General features: G+C 58.6%; 8 protein-coding genes across 8 annotated transcripts; 3 read left to right on the top strand and 5 right to left on the bottom strand.

The window, feature by feature from the left end:
• The first annotated feature begins 86 nt into the window (after positions 1-86).
• Positions 87-3,672, top strand: KVR01_006575 (uncharacterized protein). The gene has a single exon (XM_044787472.1). It carries the CDS (start codon positions 729-731, stop codon positions 3,567-3,569), a length of 2,841 nt encoding a protein of 946 aa, XP_044644006.1. The 5' UTR covers positions 87-728; the 3' UTR covers positions 3,570-3,672.
• Positions 3,673-3,912: 240 nt separating this feature from the next.
• KVR01_006711 (mannosyl-oligosaccharide glucosidase) lies at positions 3,913-7,027 on the top strand. The gene is made up of 3 exons (XM_044791879.1): positions 3,913-4,309; positions 4,385-6,354; positions 6,461-7,027. Exons 1-3 carry the CDS (start codon positions 4,066-4,068, stop codon positions 6,704-6,706), a joined length of 2,460 nt encoding a protein of 819 aa, XP_044644142.1. The 5' UTR covers positions 3,913-4,065; the 3' UTR covers positions 6,707-7,027.
• A 541-nt stretch (positions 7,028-7,568) lies between these two features.
• Positions 7,569-10,996, bottom strand: KVR01_006965 (GTPase-activating protein GYP7). Its single transcript, XM_044791722.1, has 4 exons — positions 10,603-10,996; positions 9,092-10,499; positions 8,449-9,030; positions 7,569-8,380 (listed from the first exon to the last, which is right to left on the bottom strand). Exons 1-4 carry the CDS (start codon positions 10,780-10,782, stop codon positions 7,962-7,964), a joined length of 2,589 nt encoding a protein of 862 aa, XP_044644396.1. The 5' UTR covers positions 10,783-10,996; the 3' UTR covers positions 7,569-7,961.
• Positions 10,997-11,669: 673 nt separating this feature from the next.
• Positions 11,670-12,458, bottom strand: KVR01_006705 (uncharacterized protein; the record flags this gene model as incomplete). Its single annotated transcript, XM_044781327.1, has 1 exon — positions 11,670-12,458. The coding sequence occupies one exon, from the start codon at positions 12,456-12,458 to the stop codon at positions 11,670-11,672; it is 789 nt and encodes a 262-aa protein (XP_044644136.1).
• Positions 12,459-13,884: 1,426 nt separating this feature from the next.
• KVR01_006507 (uncharacterized protein) lies at positions 13,885-14,525 on the bottom strand (the record flags this gene model as incomplete). Its single annotated transcript, XM_044793984.1, has 4 exons — positions 13,885-13,964; positions 14,023-14,071; positions 14,133-14,331; positions 14,446-14,525. The coding sequence occupies 4 exons, from the start codon at positions 14,523-14,525 to the stop codon at positions 13,885-13,887; spliced, it is 408 nt and encodes a 135-aa protein (XP_044643938.1).
• A 398-nt stretch (positions 14,526-14,923) lies between these two features.
• On the bottom strand, positions 14,924-16,466 carry KVR01_006872 (ribosome biosynthesis protein MAK16). Its single transcript, XM_044793654.1, has 3 exons — positions 16,363-16,466; positions 16,022-16,301; positions 14,924-15,949 (listed from the first exon to the last, which is right to left on the bottom strand). Exons 1-3 carry the CDS (start codon positions 16,394-16,396, stop codon positions 15,280-15,282), a joined length of 984 nt encoding a protein of 327 aa, XP_044644303.1. The 5' UTR covers positions 16,397-16,466; the 3' UTR covers positions 14,924-15,279.
• A 207-nt stretch (positions 16,467-16,673) lies between these two features.
• On the top strand, positions 16,674-19,934 carry KVR01_006495 (uncharacterized protein). The gene is made up of 2 exons (XM_044789241.1): positions 16,674-18,563; positions 18,637-19,934. The coding sequence occupies exons 1-2, from the start codon at positions 16,825-16,827 to the stop codon at positions 18,653-18,655; spliced, it is 1,758 nt and encodes a 585-aa protein (XP_044643926.1). The 5' UTR covers positions 16,674-16,824; the 3' UTR covers positions 18,656-19,934.
• Positions 19,151-19,324, bottom strand: KVR01_006689 (uncharacterized protein; the record flags this gene model as incomplete). The annotated part of the gene is made up of 1 exon (XM_044782443.1): positions 19,151-19,324. One exon carries the CDS (start codon positions 19,322-19,324, stop codon positions 19,151-19,153), a length of 174 nt encoding a protein of 57 aa, XP_044644120.1.
• Positions 19,935-21,925: the final 1,991 nt, after the last annotated feature.

Raw genomic sequence — 21,925 nt, 5'->3', positions numbered from 1 at the left:
CCAGCACACATGGACAAATTGGACATGTGCGTGGCGGCGGCGGCGGGTGGGCGGTGGGCGGTGGGCGGCGACCGGTTTCTGGAACCGCAGCTACCTGGAGTGAGTGTCTGTCGGCCGCCCCAACGGGCCTGCGAGAGTGTCTCACCTTTGCTTGGAATGCGATCACCTCTGGCAACGGCTCCAAGCAACTCATTCCAGGCAGTCGTGGGAAGGCATGACGAATAGACAGGCGGAGAGATGTTGATCTTGTTGTCGCCCTCTATTTTGTTCCCGGCCACCCAAGGCGTGCATGTGCGCCTCTTCTGTCATCCATCCATCTCTCTTCCCTTCCTCTGCCTCTTGATTTTTGTGTTTCCCATCCACCTAATATACTATTGTTTCCTCTTATATTTCCCCCCTAATTACTATTGCTCACTTGACACCCTCTCTACTACCATCTATACCTTTACAAAAATAATAAGGGCCATCTTACTATATACCACGTTCATTTGTCTTGGTGGGGTAATCCGGCTTGTTCAGCTTTCAGCTTGGGATACTACTCTGCGGAATAGCCTCGCCTTGCTTACACCGGGAATGGCCTCGTGACTGGCCCACGCCGTCACGGCCACCTGCAACCAACCACAGCAGGGAGAATTAATCGCAACACACATAATTAACTTACCGTGGGCAGGATAATAGCCCATATGGGCGCCGGGCAAAACAAAAAGATCATTTAAACATAATTTGAAATGGCGGACATATCCGCCGCGGTGGAAGATATCAAGGACGGCATCACGGACGCGAGCAAGCGAGTGGCAGCGGCGCTCCCGCTGTGGGTCATCATCGTCATCGTCGTCGTCGGGACGGGGCTCCTCGCGCTGCTGGTTGGCCTGTGCTGCCTGTGCCTATGCCGGCGGCGCCGTCGGAGGAGGGTGGTGGCCGGAGGGGACACCACCGTCCACGGGTACTCGGACATGACTGCCGCGGCGCCGCCGTCCGAGGCCGGGGGCAGCCGCAGCAGCGAGGAAGGGGGAGGGCCGGGCGGCCGACACAAGCTTCGCAAGAGGCCGCCGTCCTCGGCCTCGTCGTCTTCCTCCTTTGGGAACGACCGCGACGGTGTTACGGTCACGGTTGACGACAGGGGCGTCGAGGTCGAGGAGGTCGAGGTGGGCCGCGGCGAGCCCGAGTTCCGCAACATGGCGATGGCGCCCGCGCGCAAGGCGGGCCTGCTGGCCATGCCGCCGCTCCTGACGGGGCTGAGGGCGAGCATCGTGTCGATGGGCGGCGGGGGCCGGAGGTCGGCCGGGCGGGGTGAAAGTGGCGGGCTGAATATCAGCCACGACGGCGCGACCAACAGCAACAACTGGCACCGCAGGCGGACATCCGAGGCGTGGATCGACGATGATGCGCTGCACGGGCCCGAGGTGAGCCCGACGAAGCGGTCATCGGCGGCGGCGAGGAGGAGCAGGACCAGGAGGAGGAGCAGGATCAAGTCGTGGGGTGCGTCGATCCGTGAGAGCTGGCCGCTCAAGACGCCGAGCCCTACCCTGCCGTTACTGCCGCACTTTGGCAGCTTCACCGGGGGCCAGGGGGCCGACGCCGGGCACGAGAGCTTTGCAATGTTCCAGTATGGCAAGGACTGCGACGCCGACGACGCCGCAGGCGACAGTTTCGTGCCCAACCTCCCGCCGCCGCTGGGTGCCGCCGCCAGGCAGCGCAACGGCCAGCTCTCGCCGCCCAGGCAGCTGCCCAAGCCGCCGAGCCAGGCCCTGCTGGCCGCCAACGCGAGCACCGCGGGCCTGAGGCCGGTGAGCAACCTGCCGGGCGTGGCAACGGCGAGCAACTCTCCCCGGGGCAGGGGCCTGAGCTACTACAAGTACGAGGACACCGACCAGCCGGTCAAGCATTCCGGGTCGCCGTCGCCGCGCTCGAGGGTGCAGCGAGGGGCCGGGGTGGGCACGGGCGTCGTCGGGCCCAGGGGCAGGGCAGCGCCGTCGGCCGACTCGACAATGACGCAGATCCTGAAGGACACGGAGAAGAGGCTCCAGGATGGGGTGGCAACGGGCGTTGCGATGCGCAACAGGCCCAGCAGCAGCCCGCCAAAGCGCCCGCCGCCTCCTCCGCTCGGGCTCGGGCCGGGCGCCGTGACCGTGGCCTTGGTCCGGTCCCGGTCCCGGTCGCGCACGCCGAGCCCTGCCAAGGCATCCGGCCGGGCGCACGGCGTGGCGCCCTCACACGCCCGGCAGGGCTCGCAGGCGTCGTTTGCGTCTGAGCCCGACAGCCTGTTCGGCGACCCGTCGCCGCCCTCGTCGCTGCCGTACCACGGCCTGACCAGCCCGAGCCGGTCGAAGCCCTCGCAGCAGTCGTCGCCGCACAGGAGACGGCCGTCCCTGGTCCCGTCCTTCACGAGCAGCGCCTCGTCGCTGTCGACGATCCACAGCGAGACGGAGGAGGCCATCACCCCGAACACCACGGCCCCGAACAGCAGCATACCTTTTGGGATGAACCAGATCGATGGCCTGGGCGACCCGTTCATGCCGTCCAAGAACTCGACGCCAGCCAGCAAGAAAGCCCCGGGCTCGGTGGGCAGGGACCCTGGGGAGAGGTCAGACAGCCCACTGTCGCCGGTGACTGGGAACATGCGGTCGCCCGACGCCACGCCGACTCGAGGGGGGAACCGCAACGTGGCGGCCACTCCGATATCAGGCCTGTCCCCGACCAAGGTCAGCGACAAGGGCACCCCCGTGCCGCTCTTCAAGCGCCTGAGCGACCTGGCACCGCCGTTCCGCAGCAGGGACGAGACGCCCGGCGTGGTGCGCCCCAGCCCCGCGCTGCGAAATGCCAATGCCAGGCTGTCGAGCGTGTATGACTTCTACGCCGACATGCCCGAGTCCTCGGGCCAGCAGAAGAACAGCCACAACCTCAACACGGACCCCACCAACAACCGGAGGAGGGCCGGCGGCGGCCAGGCGAGGATGGTCTCGTCGTCCGCGGCGTCCGTCTCATCATCGCTGTACTCGGACACGAGCGCCGCGGAGCGAGAGCGCGAGCGGCAGAACGCGGCCCTCAGCCGCATCAGCATGCTCCTGAACCAGGAGATCGGCCAGCAGCGGGACCCCAGCGGCGGCCAGCCCAAGCCCACGATGCGCGTCCCCTCCCAGAACTACCACGGAGGAGACGCCCGCGTGTCGGCGACGGTGGCGGCGGTGGCGGAGCTGCGGCGCATGAACAGCCAGGTCAGCGCGTACAGCACGGCGGCGGCGAGCGCATACAGCGACACGTCCTCGCTGGCGGCGGCGGCCAACATCCGGCCCGAGAGCGTGGTGCCGCCGCGGGGAGGGGCGGCGGCGGCGAGGAACTACCTCGCGCTGGGCAGCCCGGTCAAGAGCAGCCCGGACCGCGAGGTCAGGGGGAGGTATGAGCTGGGTTATGGGGAGGAGGAGGGGGATGATGCAGTCACGCCGACGAGGAATAACAACAGACGGGTCCTGGGGGTGAGTAGCGAGAGTGGCAGTGAGGACGGGGTGAGTCTGTATGATCAGGACGGGTTTTATATCACGCCCGCGCGGAGGCACGGGCTGAGGTCTTGACTTGTTTTCCATGACTTGGATAGCTATGAATAAAATAATACTAAATAATAAGTAGTTGAGTCCCTGTCACTGGCTTTGGCAGTTCGTGGATCATTGAGCTTGGGGTGAGCGTGAAGAGGCTGAGGAGACATGAGTTGAGGTCCGTTTTAGTCTTCCAGACGCCCAGGGTCTCAGGGTCCACTGTCCCCTGCAGGAAAAGGCTAGCGGGACGTGCGTGGGGAGCGGCAGGGGTTGGTTGCCACACCCCAGGTCGGGAGCATCCCAGCTAACAGTGCGTACAGTACGTGTGTACTTGTGTTGCTAAAGAACAGCTGGAGCTTCACGACTGGTTTGACAACAAGATGCTCGCTCACTCTTCTCACTCCACTCACTCACAACTCATCTAAACCTCTCACTCCTACACGACCTCATTTCCAACATTGCATGTCAAGGTCAAGACCATATGGCAAGTGAGAATTGAGCACCAATTACTGAAAGGAACCCCTCACAAAAGACCATGGCGAGCTTCCGCCCGCTGGCCGTCCTGGTCGGCGTGCTGCTGTCTCAGCTGCTATTTGCCTGTGTGGCTGCCAAGGATGAAGCTGTCCTCAGCGCCGAGATTGGCAGGCTGAACAACCAGAGCCTCCTCTGGGGGCCATACCGTTCAAATCTCTACTTTGGTGTCCGACCTCGCCTTCCTCACAGCCTGATGACCGCGCTCATGTGGTCCAACCTCGACACATTCAACGGGCCAAAGGACAGTCAGTCTCACCCCTCCTCCTGCCCCTTCACCCGCCACGAGTTGCAACACATATACTGAGTATTCCCACCGCCAGATCTCCGTTTCACATGTGAGCAGCACCAGGGCATGGACGGCTATGGCTGGGATGAGTATGACACTCGTCGCGGAGGTGTGCAGACCATCCACGATGCCGGGAATGGGATCGATATCACCACCTCTTTCGTCAAGGTCCCGGGCGGCGGAAACGGCGGGAGCTGGGCTGCGAGGGTCAAGGGTGTACCCCGACCTGGTGTGCCCGACAGCATCAGGACCCAGGTCCTCCTCTTTGTCTCCCAGGAAGGCCTGGGCAGTGAGTTGGAAATCGCAGCCGATGGTGATTCCAACGGTTTCGCCGGGCATGTCACCCTCAACGGTCGCTCCGACCCTCTTGGCGAATTCAAGCTCGTCATCACCCAAGGCACTGGCGAGCACCCTCAAGGAGGCTCCGACATCGATGATGAGACCGACTTCGACAAGACGGTTGTGCAATCTTTTACCCTCCCGCCAGAGTATCTGTGGCAGGGCAAGGGCGTTGCCCTACGTCAGTTTGGCGAGCGCATCCAGAGTGTCGTGGACAGCATCGATAGGGACGCCCCGCCCCCGCCGCACCACATGTACGCCCTGCAGAACAAGCCCGACGCCGGCAATGGCCACCTTGTCCAGAAGATCTTCGAGGGCCCCTTCGAGTTCGATATCCTCTTCTCCAGCAAGTCCGCAGGCAAGGACCTGACCAGCGAGGACCTGACCAGGGAGATCAAGGAGACCACCGAGTCTTTTGGACACCGCTTCACCAGCGTCTTCAAGCCGCAGGCCCCGTTCACCGCCGACAAGTACGCGAAATTTAGTAGGAGCATGTTCTCGAACCTGATCGGCGGCATCGGCTACTTCTACGGACAGCAGGTGACGGACCGCTCCTACGCGCCCGAGTACGAGGAGGACGATGAGGGCTTCTGGGAGGCCGCCGCAGAGGCGAGGGCACGCAAGGAGCAGAAGCTCGAGGGCCCGTACGAGCTGTTTACGAGCGTCCCCTCGCGCCCCTTCTTCCCGCGCGGCTTCCTGTGGGACGAGGGCTTCCACCTGCTGCAGATCGCGGACTGGGACATGGACCTGACCCTCGAGATCATCAAGAGCTGGTACAACCTCATCGATGACGATGGCTGGATCGGCCGCGAGATGATCCTCGGCGAGGAGGCCAGGAGCAAAGTGCCCGAGGAGTTCCAGGTGCAGTACCCGCACTATGCCAACCCGCCCACGCTCTTCTTCGTCATCGACGAGTTCATCTCCAAGCTGAAAAAGGTCGCCAACGGTAGCGCCACCTCTGAGAAGGAAACCCTCTCCCAGGACCAGACCCTCGGCACCGCCTACCTGGAGAACCAGAGCCTCGCCCTGGACTACCTCCGCCAGCTCTACCCTCTCCTGCGCCGCCAGTTCTTCTGGTTCAGGAAGACCCAGTACGGCGACATCAAGTCCTACGACCGCGAGGCCTACTCGTCCAAGGAGGCGTACCGGTGGAGGGGCAGGACCCCCCAACACATCCTCACGAGCGGCCTGGACGACTACCCCCGCCCGCAGCCACCCCACCCCGCCGAGCTGCACGTCGACCTGATGAGCTGGGTGGGCCTGATGAGCAAGTCGCTCATCAACGTCGCCGAGACGATCGGCATCGCCGAGGACGCCGACGAGTACAGGAAGATCCTCGACGCGATCGAGCACAACCTGGACGACCTGCACTGGTCCGAGGAGGAGGGCTGCTACTGCGACGCCACCATCAACGACTACGAGGAGAACGAGCTGGTCTGCCACAAGGGCTACGTCTCGCTCTTCCCGTTCCTGACCGGCATGCTGCCCGCCGACAGCCCCAAGGTCGGCAAGACCCTGGACCTCATCGGCGACGAGGAGGAGCTCTGGAGCCCCCACGGCATCCGCAGCCTGAGCAAGAAGTCCGAGTTCTACGGCACCGACGAGAACTACTGGCGCAGCCCTGTGTGGATGCCCATCAACTACCTGGTCGTCAAACAGCTCTACGTGAGTCCGCCAAAAAGGACCCTTTCCCCTTCATTTCCTGCACACGCCCCCCCCCCCCGACCCCCCCTCGGTTCTTTCTTACTAACATGGCATCGCACACCCGCAGGACGTGGCAAAGCAGGACGGCCCGCACCAGGCCAGGGCCGCGGACCTCTACAGCCGCCTGCGCAAGAACCTCGTCGAGACCGTCTACCAGAGCTGGCTCGACACCGGGTTCGCCTGGGAGCAGTACAACCCGGAGACGGGCGCGGGCCAGCGCACGCAGCACTTTACGGGCTGGACCAGCCTGGTCGTCAAGATCATGGCCATGGAGGACCTCTCGGGCTCCGGCCACGTGCGCGATGAGCTTTGAGGAGGGCGGCGGGGGGGGGGATGAGAAAGGCAACGCTTGTGCCTAGTATGTGTCGGGGTAGGGTATGGACCTGCCGGCAGGATATCAATCAGGGTTGGTTTGGAGGGTGGATCTCGCGCCCGCTCGGGAGACAGTCGATCGCTGTTGGACGACACGGTGCAGAGGGGAGAACAGGACAGGCGCATCTGCAGCGGGCGAGATGCCAGCGTGACATGTGACCCGAAAATAAAGGCTTCTGGGGCGTGGTTGTTGCCGCGCTTGACTGGAGGCAGACTTACAGAGCGCTATAGAGAAGAGGAAATGGTCATGATCTATCTCGAGTCTGACCGATTGCGGGACCGTGTTGCTGCTGGCAATTGCATATTCCCTATGATATCGTAGTCGCATCCCAAGACTGGAACCTATGAGCCACTGATCACTCGGTCTCCGTACCGATCACCCAGGGTCTCAAGCGGCATTCGGTAAAGCACGGAGCAACTGTTTACACAAAACCTTCATAGTCAGTCCAACTGACGCGACACCTCACCTCACCTCCTTAAAACCATATAAATACCGATGTTTCCCACTACCTATCTTATTTTCCTTGTCCATTCACGCCCTACCTTCGTCCATATATACATATATATATATATATATATATCCACCACCGGACTGGGGGGGGGGGGGGTTCATGCTCTCCACTCCGGCCGCACAGGCATTATTCAAAGGGTGTTGTTGCTGTGTTGAAAAAAAAGGTGAAGATATCTTTGTGATAGAAAATCCCAACGACCTACACAAAGGCATTGGGGCGAAATACTAGTTCTTGGAACCTCATCTCTCAAGGCGTTTCCCCTACGCATGAATAGAGAGAGGTGTGACACAGTAGATATCAACGTCGTTTCAATGTTTTCTATGGTGACGATAAAGAGAGACATCGGAGGCAGAAGGGCACACGGCTTTGGTGCCCACCAAACTCCACCAGTTTCCGCGATTGACCACGCCGATTCAGCCCTACAGATACTCCGAAGCGCCTAGCCGCAAAGGTCTTGGGATTGATGAGTGGGTAGGAGACAGAAAGGATACATGCATTTATTGTTCAGCAAGTGAATGGCCGGTACCTCCGCCATGATGCTCCGGTAACACCATCCCAGCCCAACGCCGACGCGACTTACTTGCTGCAGCATCCCCAAGTATGTATGTGTACACGTCAGAGACCAAATGCGCTCGTTTCTACTAATCCCAAAAAAAAAGCCAGGTAAAGAAGGCTGGCACATCCTTAACGCCCTGCAGGCTTCGACAGGATACCGTCGCCCTTCTGCGCGACCTCCTTCCTCGGGAGCACCACCACCTCCCTGCTCAGTAGCTTCCTCAGCTCTGGGGTGATGACCTTTTGGCGGCCGCCAGGGCTCTTTGGCGGCTCGGCCTGCTTGCCCTTGTTCCCTTGATCCTGCTGGTTACTACCGTTGCTGCCGGAGGGCGTGGTGGGTCGGTCGTTGGTATTGTTGCTGCTGTTGGTAGTCGAAGGTGATGGCCGGGGTGGGAATAATGATGGCGCAGCCGTGCTGAGGGTGAAGCGAGGGGCCGGGAAGTTGTTCTTCTTGTCAATGGCTTCGATGAGCCGCTTGAACTTCCTGAAGAGCGCTTCTGCGCGGATGAGTGTTGATTCGAGGTCGATGGTACCGGATAACTCGTTGACTACGGTGGTCAGGTTAGCAAGCAAATTTTCCTGGAACACCAAAAAAGGGCTAGATTTTGGAACATACCGTATTTCAACACCTCATCAAAGTGTTGGAGGTGCGTCAGGATCACGTCCCGATGTTTCTCCAGAATGGCCAGTGCCACGAACAAGTGGAAGCTGCTGGTCAGGTAGTCCGTCCACTGGGATTCCCACAGACGCAATATGTCCATCCAGGGGAACTCGCGCTTGTACCACACCAGTAGCATCCTGAAAAAGAAAAAGAAGTTGGTGCTGTCGGCCTTCTCGAGATGCTCCCACAGCTTGGGATCCATAAAGTGAACAAGCTGGTCGAGCGTGGTCAGCTGCGTGCGCATGCCGGACTGGTCGCGCAGGAAATTGCGTTCCATGCGGTCCATGAAGTGCTGAAAGGCCCAGAAGGCTATGGCATCGTCCTGGATTACGGCATAGATGGGCGCCAGCAGATCTGACATGCCCTGGACATAGCCGAGCTCCTTGTTGTACTCGTTGTAGGTGAGGAGGAGATCCTTCATCTGCTCCATGTGTACGTTGGTGCCGACTTCTGCAAAGGGGGAGTCAGGATCCGGGTGAGGAATGTTCTCGCCCGCAAAGATTGGGACATTACGGTCGGTGCGGTGGACATCCTTTTCTATCCACATGGTCAGCCAAGTCGATCAGAATGTGGACAGAATCTCCAGGGATGACCTTACCGATTCTCGCACGTTGTTCCCTCCACCATTCGCCTTCCTCTCCCTGGCCGCCGAGATCGACAAGTCTCTCCCACCACGAACCTTTGAGCTTCACATACGCATCCCTCAACGAGGCGATCTGGGCCTTGCGCTCGGCTGCAGTGCTATGCCAGTCGTGAACACCCAGGAGGAACAGCCATGCTTCCTTCCGTACGCCGTCCTCTGCATCCAGCCCGCCGTGAAACACCCGCTCCTTGACCTCATCCACTGTCACGGACAGCCTGCCCGTCCTCTCGTCGAAGAATGTTGCCCATTCCTTGGATGTGACAGGCTTCCTCCTCTCCTCCAACGAGAAGGAGCTCGTGCCCTCCAAAAGCTCGAACTCACCCACATCGGTGTCCTCCATTTCCATGACATCCTGTGCAGTCCATATCCTCTGGCGGCGATCCCGTTCGCTCTGTTCCGCTATGCCCATCGCCCATCGCGCCAGGTATATCCTCGCACTGTCAAATTCATCCTGCAGTGTCTTGACCTCGGGGTTGCGCAGCAGGCTCCTCACCTGCGGTGGAACCCGGGGATTGTCGAGTACGTCGTTGGCAGCATTCCGGGTGAAGGTGGTTACCTTGCTGAACTTTTCCATGATGTTCCATCCGGTTTCCTTGACAAATTTGGTGAAGGGGTCCATCTGCGCATCCCTGCTTGAGCCAGCAGCAGAGCCTGGCTTTGCCCCAGCAGCACCGCCCACTGTGATGCCACGGCTGCTATCACGGCGCCCGATAGAGGATGGCGTGCTGGCTGTGGGCTTGCCTCCAAAACCCTCGCTGTCTTCTGTTGAGGGTTCGACAAGGTAGATGTTGGGCTCGGCCTCGCTCCTTTCAATTTTGACATATCTCCTCAGCCACCTCAGGACCTCGTCACCACCCCAAAACATCTGACCGCTCTCCCCGAATGGATCAAACTTGTCCTTCATATGCTTCTTCTTCTGCAGTATCGTCGACTCACACTCGCTGTCGTGAAAGAACAGGGCCGGGAAACTGTCCCCAGCCCTGCTGTTGATTATGACTGACCCGAACCACCATCCTAGGCTTGGTGGGCGCACAAGCAAGCTGTAGATGGCGCTGACCGGGATAGCAAAGGAATAATGGCCGATGGAGCCACGGTGGGTGGTGACTGTCGGAGGGGGCGGGACGAGGTAGGACTGTTTAGGCGGGGAGTCGCCATCGGAGAGGTCGACCTTGACATAGGTGCTGGCAGCCTCGCCCAGCTGGGACTCGGGTAGCCATGCTAGCAAGAGGTCGGAAGAGGCTACTGTCTGGGAGTTTCGGGAGTCGGAAGAGGTGGGCCTGGCGCCGCGACCCGGCTTCTGCTGAAGGAGGGCTATGAAGCCGGGGATATTGTCCTTGGAGGAAGGAGTCGGGTGGATATAAACCTGCGTTGGGTGGTGAGCTCGACTGGTGCTGAGACACGATATACATGTGACAGATATGATAATGGCATGATGGGTTGTGTAGCATCAAGGAGCGAGGACTGACCTTGCTCTTGGAATAGAGGAGTTTCACGCCCCTCCCCGTCTCGGTATGTGTAATGGTATTGTATTCGCCCTCCTCATCATCGCTCATGGCGTAGAGGCTCCCCGGCGGTGAGACCTGCTGTGCCTGTGCTGGGTGTGTATCTCGAGCTTCTTGTGAGCGTGACAGCTCATCCGACGTCATCGTCCCGGATCCGACCTGAGAGGCCCGAGCAGGGGTGACGGATATTCAAGATCCGTGTGCTGAGGTTGTGGTCGGAGGAATCAGGCCTGGCAGTTGCAAATTTCCCCAGGTATCGACGTGTGAAATAGGATATCTTCGTAGGAGAATGACTTGTTAGGAAAGAAGGAAGGCGGATTAGAGACTACCTTTTCAATCATGTGGTGTCAGTCGGCGGGCGACAAAGCTGACGGAGGCCTGATGGATGCAAGAACCCCGCGACTTGCTCCACCCCGGTCGGTTTGGAGGGGCGAAGTGCTGCAAGCGGAACGCTAATCGCCCCGACCCCAGCTGTGCGCTTGCTTGTGATAGAGGCTACCTCTCCGTTCTTACCACAGCAGCCCCTGTTACCTGGGGGTACGGACGGGTCGTCGTCATCTGCCCTCTCTAGACTCTCCCAACTGGGCGTGATTAGGTTTCAGTGCCACGCTCTTGTTGTACGCAGCTCGTGCACGCCAGGATCATCCAGACCAGAAAATGGCTTCACTCGTCTTGCCGTCGGGCCAACACATCAGTGGGTCCGGGTAAGACCACGCGTACTCACTCGCACGAGAGAGAGATGTCTATTTTGTACTATAGAAACGCCTGGTTAATTATAATAACTGTCTGGATTTAGCACAACTAACTACACACAAGAAGGATGCACGTGTATCCCAAACTCCGGCCGCCTTCTCTATGTCTACCACAATTCGCAGATCCCAAAACTCCATGCATGCTGTTTCTGGAGGACCCAAGACGTGATTGATTATGTCTGTCCCATTCGTACGCAGACTCTCGGAGACGTCAAGACTGCCAGAGTGATGATGTCCGCGGGCCGCACTGTATAATTAATCGTCCGACATGCCCACCATCTATCTCATCCGTGGACCGCTGGGGAGCCCACCCATCCTTCTCGGCCCAGACGGCAGGCCACCGCCGCCAAACCTGTTGCCTCCTCCTCCGCCACTGCCACTGCCACTGCCAGAGTCAAACTGGCCGCCCGGTCCGTAGGGGTCATAATCGCCACTGCCCGAGTTCGCTGCAGACCCCCCTCTGCTTCGTGATAAGCCACCTCCCCCTTGCTGCGGCGGCGGCGCGAAGGGGCCCGTAGAGGACGAAGGCGACGTCGTCCTGGCACCACCCCCATACAGCCGCTGCCGCAGCCTGTCCTGCGCGCTCGACGCACCGCCTCCTCCCCCGCCGGCGCCCATGTCCACGCTGTTGCTCTGAACGCTGCCCGCCCTCTGGCTCGGCAACGGCCGTGCCTGGACTGGCGCGGGATCCGGCGTGGCGGCGTTTCGTGCGAAGGGGTTCCTGCTGCCCGCCGCACCGCCGGCGGCGCCCCTGCCCGCGCCGCGGTTCTGGTCCCACAGGCTGCTCAGCCCGCCCTGGGCGCCCCCTTGCTGTGGTGCGGCGCCATACCGGGACGCCGCTGGCCCGGAGTTCTGCTGGACGATGGGCGCGGGCGGGGGCGCCTTTGGGTCTGGTGGGAGCCAGTTGGGCAGCGGGCGGCCGTTCTCGGTGTAGTACTGCCGCAGGACGCGGCAGACGTGTGTGTCGTCGTCGGTGTCGCCGTCGGCCTCGGAGGCGAAGACTGAGCGCTGGAGGTTTGTGATGCGGGAGGTGGTGTTTGTGAGGATGTTGGAGTACCAGGACGCCATGTTTGCGGCTGGTTGCCCTCTTGTGTTTGTGTGCTGCTTCGGGAGGAGGCTCAGCTGGACTGCAGCAGGGGCTGCCTTGCGGTTGCTCGTCGACGACGACAGAGGGTGCGTGTGCTCCGTGCTTCTTTTCGCAGGTCGAGTCGGTGTGGAAGGAGGGTACAGGGCCCAAGTGGGATAACGATCGGCGCCGCCGTGAGCTGATGCGAGTTCGAGGGACTGTCTTTCGCCGTTGTGTTTGTTGCGGGGGATGTTTCTGCCAAGCAGACTGTTCGCTGAGACTTTTAGCTTTTGCACGTTGAACTGACAGTGCAGGGTAGCCTGATCCGTGGTCAGAAGTGGCCCGTGGATGTGCGAGTTGTGAGATTGGGTTTCGGGGGTTTGGGGTTTGAGGTTGGGCCTAAGTGCGGGCGGCGTTGTTCCTCTCAAGTTGTCCTGTCTCAGGTTGCGCTTTACACCGAACGGCTGGCCCCTCCAACGACTGGAGCTGGATGGACCAAGCTGAGCCCCTGTAATACAGAACCTGGGTTACCTAGGTAGCTTCGGCCCACCACAACACTCTCTATGCAACAACGCCCAATTTGACTTACGAAAACCCAATTGTGCCGCTGAACAGCCGGACTCACGATGTCCTTCGGAATAATACCTGAATATTACTTGCATCACACGCGTGCGCAGACTTTCTCAAAAAGGCTGGGAAAATGCGGACCTGAGATTCCAGCAGCGGGTTCAAAATGAAATGCCTCGCGTGCTCCCTCACGTGGCAAAACTTCTGCCAAACCACTGGCAGATTGAATCGGCAAAAGTTACTGTGCCACTACGTCCTTTGGGGGGATTGCCTACTGACCGCTCGCGGCAATCTCGAGCTGCGAATGGGTGGGATGAACGGGGGGATGTCCGGTCGAGGCACACAGCACGGGCGGAGTGATTTCAGTTGATACGTTCCAATGCACGACAGGCCTCGGATTCAAACACTCCGGTTGCGCAGATATTGTCTCTCGGTGGAACAAGCACGTGTGATACTTTCGATCTAGCTTGGAATCCCGTAGCCCGTGGGGCAGTGTCGTCGACGACACTTGTTGAAGGCAAGCGCGCGCCTGCCGAGATAAATCGTAAAGCGTCTTCGCGCGCAAGGCCGGGCGTGCAAGATAATCCAAGGCAGCTCGTTGTCGCCGGATCATGGTTCGGTGGGTGGTCGTCGTTCGGCCGCCGTTGTCAATCAGTTTTGTTCTCTGGGTATCATTGGTGCGATGGTCCCACAGAAATCTCTCAAGGCAGGGCGTGTAGGCTTGTGCGAATCGACGTTTACTCCATTTTCTTGTGTTGCCTGACCGTCAGGCCCATTCTGCTGGTTGAACCAAGATACGAAGCCATGCCAAAGCCAAGCCTATCAACGCCCAGTCATCATGCCCCCATGTTCGTGACCCGTTTATTTGTCCTTCTTCGCCTTCGCGCCCTTGACCTTCGCGGTGCCGCGCAGGGTCTTCATACGGTTCTTGCGCTGCTTGCCTGTGGTCATAGTCAATATCGGGTTCGGGGTGTTGTGACTCCATCGGCTGGTACGTACGCTGCTGGCGGGAAGCTCTCTCGGGCTTGACAGCGAGGCCGACACGGACCTGTGGGGATCGTTAGCATGGCTGCGGACAAGTGTACGGTCGGGATTGTCGTTGAACATACGAGACGGTGTCGTGGCTCGAACTTCTTCAGGGCCTCAACCGAGTCGTAGACGAGCGCAAAGCCGCTGGTCTTGCCACCACCGAAATGGGTCCTCAGGCCGAAGACGCTGACCTGCTCCTTGGAAGCCTTGTACAGCTGGGCAAGTCGCTCGCTGAGGTCGGACTTTGCGATGCCGGCGTGGCCAGGGTGAAGGATGTCACTGGATCGGTATGTTAGCATCGCTCACGGGCAAACAGGTCGCGCGAGGGTACTTGCACCACCATCTGCTTCTGTTTGGGCTGTTAGCATTTTTGCAACTCAATTCCAGACAAACGCGGGGGAAATACATACGCGGCCAAGCAGGGGGTTACGGATGAACCGCCGCGTACGGATCGTGATGGACGAGTCGGACATGTTGGCTGTGGTGTTGAGTGCTTTGGTTGAAGGGTGCAAGACTGGTTGGCTGGCACAATTGCGAAGGCACTCAAATCTTTTCGAACGCTCGCTCTGGTGGGGGCACGTGCTGCCGGCTGGGCACAGCTGGGGCCAGCTGGCGGAACGGCCCCTGCGGCGCTAGTCCGGCCTGCAGGTATCCAGGTATCTGTACGTACTAAACGTCAAGAGGTCTCTGTATAATACGTACCTAGGTATCTTACACCGGCCATTTAAAATCACTGTGCATGCATCAGAAGGACAATTAATTGATGGATCAGTCTGGACGCATTCTACCGCCTCTACATCCCTAGGGTAAGCAAGAATGACTTTTCAGAGACTCCACCTTCAAGAGGGCTATGAGATGTAGACAATTGTGATATCATGGAGATCATTAAATATTGAAATTGTACGCTGCATGCTGAGGGTATCTCACATGGCTTCCTCGCATCCATCCAGACCAGTTCAGCAGCCTCTCTGTTGCCACCCGATACTGACAATGACAGTGAAAAGCTTGAGGGGTCACCTCAAGGACATCGCGGGGAAATGACTCCATGGCTCTCCTCCCTCCGTCGTCTCAGCCCCGGGGAAATGACCAATGCAATGAACCGCCCCCCCTCCTCCGCCGTTCAAGGGGCCCGGGCCAAAAGAAGATCGAACACCAACCAGTTCAATTTCCCCAACTGCAAGACACGCCGATTTTCCTGTTCCTTTAACGCCTTGCCGGACTGTGCCACTAGAAAGCGAGCAACTTCTCTCTGCTCGTCTCCTCCTCCAGCTCCTGCTCCTTGGTCTTCTTCCTGCCCTTCAGGACCTTCTTGGCGGCCTTCTTGCGCTTGTCACCAGCCTTGGCCTTGCCTGCCTTGCCCGCTTCTTCCTCGCTGTCCTCCTCAGAGTCGTCCTCCTCGGAATCATCGTCGTCTTCGCTGGCCATCCAGTCTTCAAGATCGGCCAGGTCCTCGTCGCTCTCTTCGACATCACTGACATACTCGACGTTGCCCTCGAGCTCGTCATCCTCCTCCTCGACCTCCTTCTCGAAGTCTTCCTCCTCGTCATCCTCGACACCCTCGTCCAGGTCCTCGTCGCGGACGCCCTGGCCCTCCTTCTCGAGACCCTTGAGGACCTTCTCCCAAATCTTTTGTGACACATTCAAAGGTTGGTCGCCGTAGGCTCCCTGTCGTAGTCTCTCCAGAAGTTCCCTCTCGATGGTCTTCTCCAGCCTGGCAGCCGCCTCTGCTTTGCGCTCACGAGCGGTTTCACGGTGCTTAACCTTGGGTGCAAGCTTGGGCACAAGCTTCTCTCCAAGACGCTCTTCCTCGGCGGCCAGTTTTCGCATACGGGTCGCCACACGGTTGAGACGCCACACTCGTTGTTTGGCTTTTAGTCTGAGAAAATCCGGCCAGTACCTGCAGAGGGTGCAGAGTCAGTAACTGCACGACTTATTGCCTGCATCAAAGAGTCTTTGGAGGACTTCTTACATCAATTTCTCGTCAACCATCGCCAGCGCTTCCTGTGGGTTGGCCGGCAACCGTATCTTCTCCCACAAGCGGTTCGGCATGTGCGCACGTTCGACGGTCTTCATGTAAAGGTAGAGAACGTTGGGCTTGTCCGGGTGGGGCCTGACAGAGGCATATCGACTGTTCGCCAGAGGGCAGGATTGTCGGTTGCAGAGTCCGGTGACATTGTACTCGTTGCGGCAAAAGTTGGTCTGCTTCTGGTTGTTGGGCGTCCGTATCTTGAATGCGCAGAAATTTTGGTCTGCAAGCCAGTCAGCCGTCCGCTCTTGGTTCAATTCTATAGATGATCCATTTGTTCATACTGATGTATTGCCAAACAATCTCATCGGAAGCCATGGTGGGCGGCGATCACGGTGTCGTGACGTTTCTGTCCTTGAAGGGGCGGAGGGGGTGGGATGGATGCTCAAGAGAACGGAGGCGCTTCCCTGAGGAAAAAAAATGGTATCGATAAAGTCCCTTGCTATCGAATCCTACCTGCGGATTTGCAATTGTCGACCAATCAACTGCTGCGTGGTGGTGGTCTGTGGGCCCGTTACGGACCCCAGCTCCTGCACCTTTCAGTCCCTAGCTTCACTGTAAACTACACCCTATGCTTGCTTATTAGGCCCAACTGCACGTACTGTACCTTTCTCAGACCCTTTGGCTAAATCAGCTCAACGTCCAACCAACATTGTCTCGCGCCATCGACCAATCCACCCGTCTCCATTGCTCTGTTGACAGAGACGATAATCAGAAATCAATTCTCTCCCAACAGGAATTGGTCAATGTACCGGTATGGCCGCATAGCCACTATAATTCGGGCCTCTGCGAGGGGTCTCGAAGCGTCACATTTCACCACACCCGTGCGGCGTGCTGTCTTTGCTCGTCGACATGTACACATAAGCGTCCCACGGCGCTATCAAATTAAAGCCAATCGGCAGGAACATTCAAAGTGTGGCATCGATGTCATAGTGGGCTCTTCAAAGAATGACACTATCTACGCCCTGTCCTCGGCCCAGGGCAGGGCTGGCATAGCTGTCATCCGAGTCTCTGGACCCGCATGTCTGGACATTTACCAGAAACTATGCCCACGCATGCGGCTACCAAAGCCTCGGTATGCCACCGTCAGAACGCTCCATGATCCAGACCATCAAAACGCGACGAATGTCCTTGACTCAGGAGCCCTGGTCCTCTACTTCCCAGCCCCCAACACCGTCACTGGTGAGGATGTCCTCGAGCTTCACACCCATGGTGGGCCTGCCACCGTGAAAGCCGTGCTGGGTGCTATTCCACGATGTCAGTCGGTGTCAGACCCTATGACCAGCATCCGCTACGCCGAGCCTGGCGAGTTCACAAAGCGTGCCTTCCTTCACAATCGCCTGGACCTGTCGCAGGTTGAGTCTCTCAGTGATGTGCTGGATGCCGAAACAGAGCAGCAGCGCCGGGCTGCAGTGCGCGGGAATTCTGGTTCTCGCGGGAAAACCTACGACTCCTGGCGCGAGGAGCTTCTGCTCGCCAGGGGCGAGATCGAGGCGCTGATCGACTTCTCGGAAGACCAGCACTTTGACGAGTCGCCTCGGGAGCTGTTGCGGAACGTGACCGGGATGGTTCGGAGAATCCTTCGATCGATCGACATCCACGAGATGGCCGGGCAGAGGACGGAGCTTCTCAGGAAAGGAATCCGAATTGCGCTCCTGGGCCCGCCGAATGTGGGAAAGAGTTCGCTCATGAACCTGATTGTTGGGAGGGAGGCCTCGATCGTATCCCGCGAGGCAGGCACCACGCGAGACATCGTAGAAGCTAGCCTCGATATCGGCGGCTATCTCTGCACCTTTGCCGATACGGCGGGCATCAGGACTTCTGCGCTGTCGACCGACGGTGCCATCGGGCCAGTGGAAGAGGAGGGCATCCGCAGGGCGCGCGTCAAGGCCCTCGGCTCCGATGTCATCATTGTTCTCGCTTCGATTGAGAGACACATGGACGGCACGCATTACATCAACTACGATGCGGAGACATTGCAGCTGGCAGCCAAAGCTGAACAGCATATCATTGTGGTCAATAAAAGCGACTCGGTCAACAAGTCGATCTTAGACTCGCTTCTGAAGGACTTTGCCTCATCTATCCACACGCATGCTGGGACCCTAGCTGAGCCTCGCATTATCTCCTGCGCAAAGGCAAACGATCAGACCGAGTACCTGGACAAGAATGACCCTAGTGGCATTCACGCCCTCACTCAAACCCTCGTCCATCGGTTTGAGGACCTGACATCTCTGCCTGAAGATATGCAGGACCTACTGGGCGGGACAGAGCGGCAGCGACAACTCCTGGCGCAGTGCAGGCTACATTTGGAAGACTTCATGCTTCAAGCTGAGGCCGGAGGCCTGGAGTCGGATGACCTGGGTGACGAGCCTGATATCGTCCTTGCTGCTGAGCACTTACGTTACGCGGGAGATTTTCTGGCCAGGATCACCGGTCGTGGGGATGCCGGCGATGTGGAGGAGGTATTGGGGGTCATTTTTGAAAAGTACTTTATCCTTCTTCGTCTTTCGTTGACCTAACACTTGCGCGGTGACATTCTTTGCTGACTCGTCTGCCAGATTCTGTGTAGGAAAGTGAATTATGATTAAGACGCATGTCTTAACTATTCTAGTCTTGTCTAGAAGCCCCAACGCCGACCCAAGATATGAAACGATTGTGGTGCTCAGTGCATCCGACTCTATTCAACCAATCTCATGGGATGGTTTACATGACCAAGAAGTCCGGTTTTCTAGCCCTTCCGATTCTAATCGCCCGCCCAAAATCAAGGTGTAGTGAAGGGGTAGGGAACAGGTGTGTGTGTGTGTGTGTGTGTGTGCCGAGGGGATAGTATACAAGGGGAGAACCATAATTGGTTGCGAATGTGACAGGGATAGTGAAGTGACAACCGCAACGCCGATCTCAGTCTGAGCCTCTATATTCTACGGGGTGTTGGTATACAACAGCCAGTGCCGGATATCTGGGCCGATCCCGATCTGGGGATGCCCGTTCAGGGACAGAGCCGGCACTGGTCATGGTGACTCGTGAGGAGTCGCCAGTGAGGTGTGGGACTCGAGCCGGCAGAAGACATGCCAATTACTCGAAGTTGAGCGACCTCTTGTTGTCCTTGTCGTCATCGTCGGGCTTTGAGTTGTAGCCGGAGCGACCTTGGTTCTTGTCGTCATCATCGCCACCGTTGGGCTTGGAGTTGTAGCCGGAGCGGCCGTAGAGCATGGGGCGCTCGTTGGAGATCATGGAGAAGACAGCCATTGTATTGGTGGTGGGGTTTTGTATGAAGAGTATAAAGGTGGTGGTGATGGTGATGGTGGTTGGTTGAGAGTTGTTGGTGTGTTGTGTGTTTTGAATGGTTTGCTAGTGGGTGTGGTTGTGAGTGATGATGATGATGAGTTTGTTGACTGGATTTCAAGGCCAGGCGATGGGATCTTATATAGACGAGGGATATGGGATATGATGCTGCTGAGGTTGTATGCTCGCCTCACGGCATGGTAGGCCACACCAGACTGCGTTCTCAGTCAGATCCGAGCAGACTACATTCTCAGTCAGACCCTAACCGCCCGTCCCGTCTTCAGCCTCTTCCATCGATGGACCGGCACCACCATCATTCGCAGTAGGCGCATTCTCACAGCCTCTCACCCTTGCGAAGGATGACCTAAGGATTCAGGGTTTCTCGGATGCACAGGATGCGCCTCCCACGCCAGGGAATGACACCCACGGCGACGCTCTGGGCACACCCACTCGGGCCCCCTGCTGCCATGTGGTAGCTGACGGGCTCAGGCAGCGAAATTGGAGATGACAGATGCAACCTCAGGCCCCAGCCAATCCGGCTGAGACATTCGCCAAATGCCTGGCATGGAAGCCATGGAACACCCTACAATAATACATGGGGTCTATTTTGGGGGCCAAGGAAGGGGGCAGAACGGCGGGGCGACTTGGCTGCTTGGTCGTCTAGTCTATTCGTACCGTTGCAGTGGTACAGCAGCCACGATGATCGACACACGTAGGGCTGAGGACCTACAGCAGAGGCGCCCGCGCTGTCCGCTGTCCGCTGTTTCTGTTTCTGTTTCTGAGCTCCCCATCCCAGACCATCCCAGCACATAGGACTTTGCCCTCGGGATCTGACTTATCACCTCCCAGGCACACACATCACAGGACGAGACACTGGAAGACTTCCCTGCTCAACGCAGCAGCAGCCTGCATCAAGGTGGCTGACAAAGTGGACACGCGCCCAGTGTGAAGCGGAAATGAGGGTGTCGTTCCCAGGTCCTTTTGTCGCTATCACAACACGTCTATTGATGGGCCGGGTCGTTGTTTAGTCTCACACCGACACTGCCCTCCTATTTCCACCTACACCTTTGGAATTACCTAAGCCCTTCTTCCAGGGTCCAAGACTGGTTTCGAGCCGTTTTGTCATCATCACCATCACCGATGCGGAAGTTCGTCTCACCCAAACATGCAGGTCAGCAGAGTCACCGGTCCCAAAGGAGTCATTCCAAGGTTGCTACCGTGGCGTCGGTGTGAAACTGCTGCCAGATTGTCGGCCAATCCGCCGGTCAACAACAGCCACGGCGGATGGATCCGAACACAACGATGCCAGTATCAGAATGATTCACGACTCCCCAAGGGTTATCTCCCGGCCAGCTGGTTCCGTTGCTTACGCAGCACCTGCATCGGAGGCGGCGCATCGGGAGCGACCTCCACCTGGGCACCCCACGGCTCCGGACTCCTGGGCCCTGGCCTTGACCTCGACATCTTCACCGCAACGTGAGTTGAGAGACAACGGCCTTGGGAACAGGCACCCTTCGGCAACCGAAAGTGCAACGTTGACGATGAGGCTCTTTCGCACACCACATCTGCCTCATTGCAGCGTCCTGCCTCCATCCTACTGCTGTCTCTCGGACGAGTCTCGCATGCCAAAATGCAGCCCTACAGCCTTATCGTCATCAAAGGATCTCTCGCGCCGTAGATCCCCCAAGCTCTTGTCTCGGCCAGAACTGGAGCATGGCGCAGGGGCGGTGCGCTCATCTCAGCCTGCAGTGGCGTGGCTGCATCTCGAACGAGCACCACAACGTCCAGGCACGCACTATGGATTGCGCCCCCAGGTGGCCGTGGATGTCCCCCATCAACCTGCACGGCGGGTCATACTGCCGTCGTCACCCGCTGAAACCTTGAGGCTCTGCGAGCCGTATGCCGACAAATGATGAATCCCGTTGCAGTGTCAAATGTCACGATCCTGCAGCCCCGGACGTCAGGCTCCCACAGACAGCCCATGGGGTATGGTATGGGAGACACAACATGTCTTCTAATATGGCCTTTTGGTACCTCCGTCTAGGTCTCAGATTTTGAGGCAGAGTCCTCGGGGGGGGGGGGTCAACATAGCCGGTCCCACGGCGGCGGCTCTATCTACTGGATAGCCTCGCCCGAGGCTCGGTCGGACGAGGGCTTGTACACCGGGCCATGAGCTCATGTCTCACCCTCGCGTAGATTGCGGGTCCGCGATGCCGCGAACGACAGTTCGCCGACTCCTTGGCGACCCTGGAAGGCGGCCAGCGTCGCAGAGACACGCTAGCTGCCCTATGAGCATGCAGGCACACTGCGACGACGGTCAGAGTCCACACCGGTAGTTGAGGAAACAGTAATCACCACCACCCCAGGCTGCCAAAAACCACCCCGGTCCCAGGCTAAGTTAAGGATGTTAGTCATTCCGCGTCGGTGAACGTGGCACAGCCCCTCGAGGACCCCCGAAGGATATTTCCACCGTCTTACCTCGTCGGTGACGCGACGCCGGGACACCTCGAGGGAGACAGGCACACGAGCCAATTATATCCGATGCGCCGGGCGGCCTGGACACTG

Source organism: Diaporthe batatas (genome assembly GCF_019321695.1).
Source record: "Diaporthe batatas strain CRI 302-4 chromosome Unknown Contig00007, whole genome shotgun sequence".
NCBI lineage: Eukaryota > Fungi > Ascomycota > Sordariomycetes > Diaporthales > Diaporthaceae > Diaporthe > Diaporthe batatas.
This window is presented reverse-complemented; position numbering and strand designations above follow the sequence as displayed.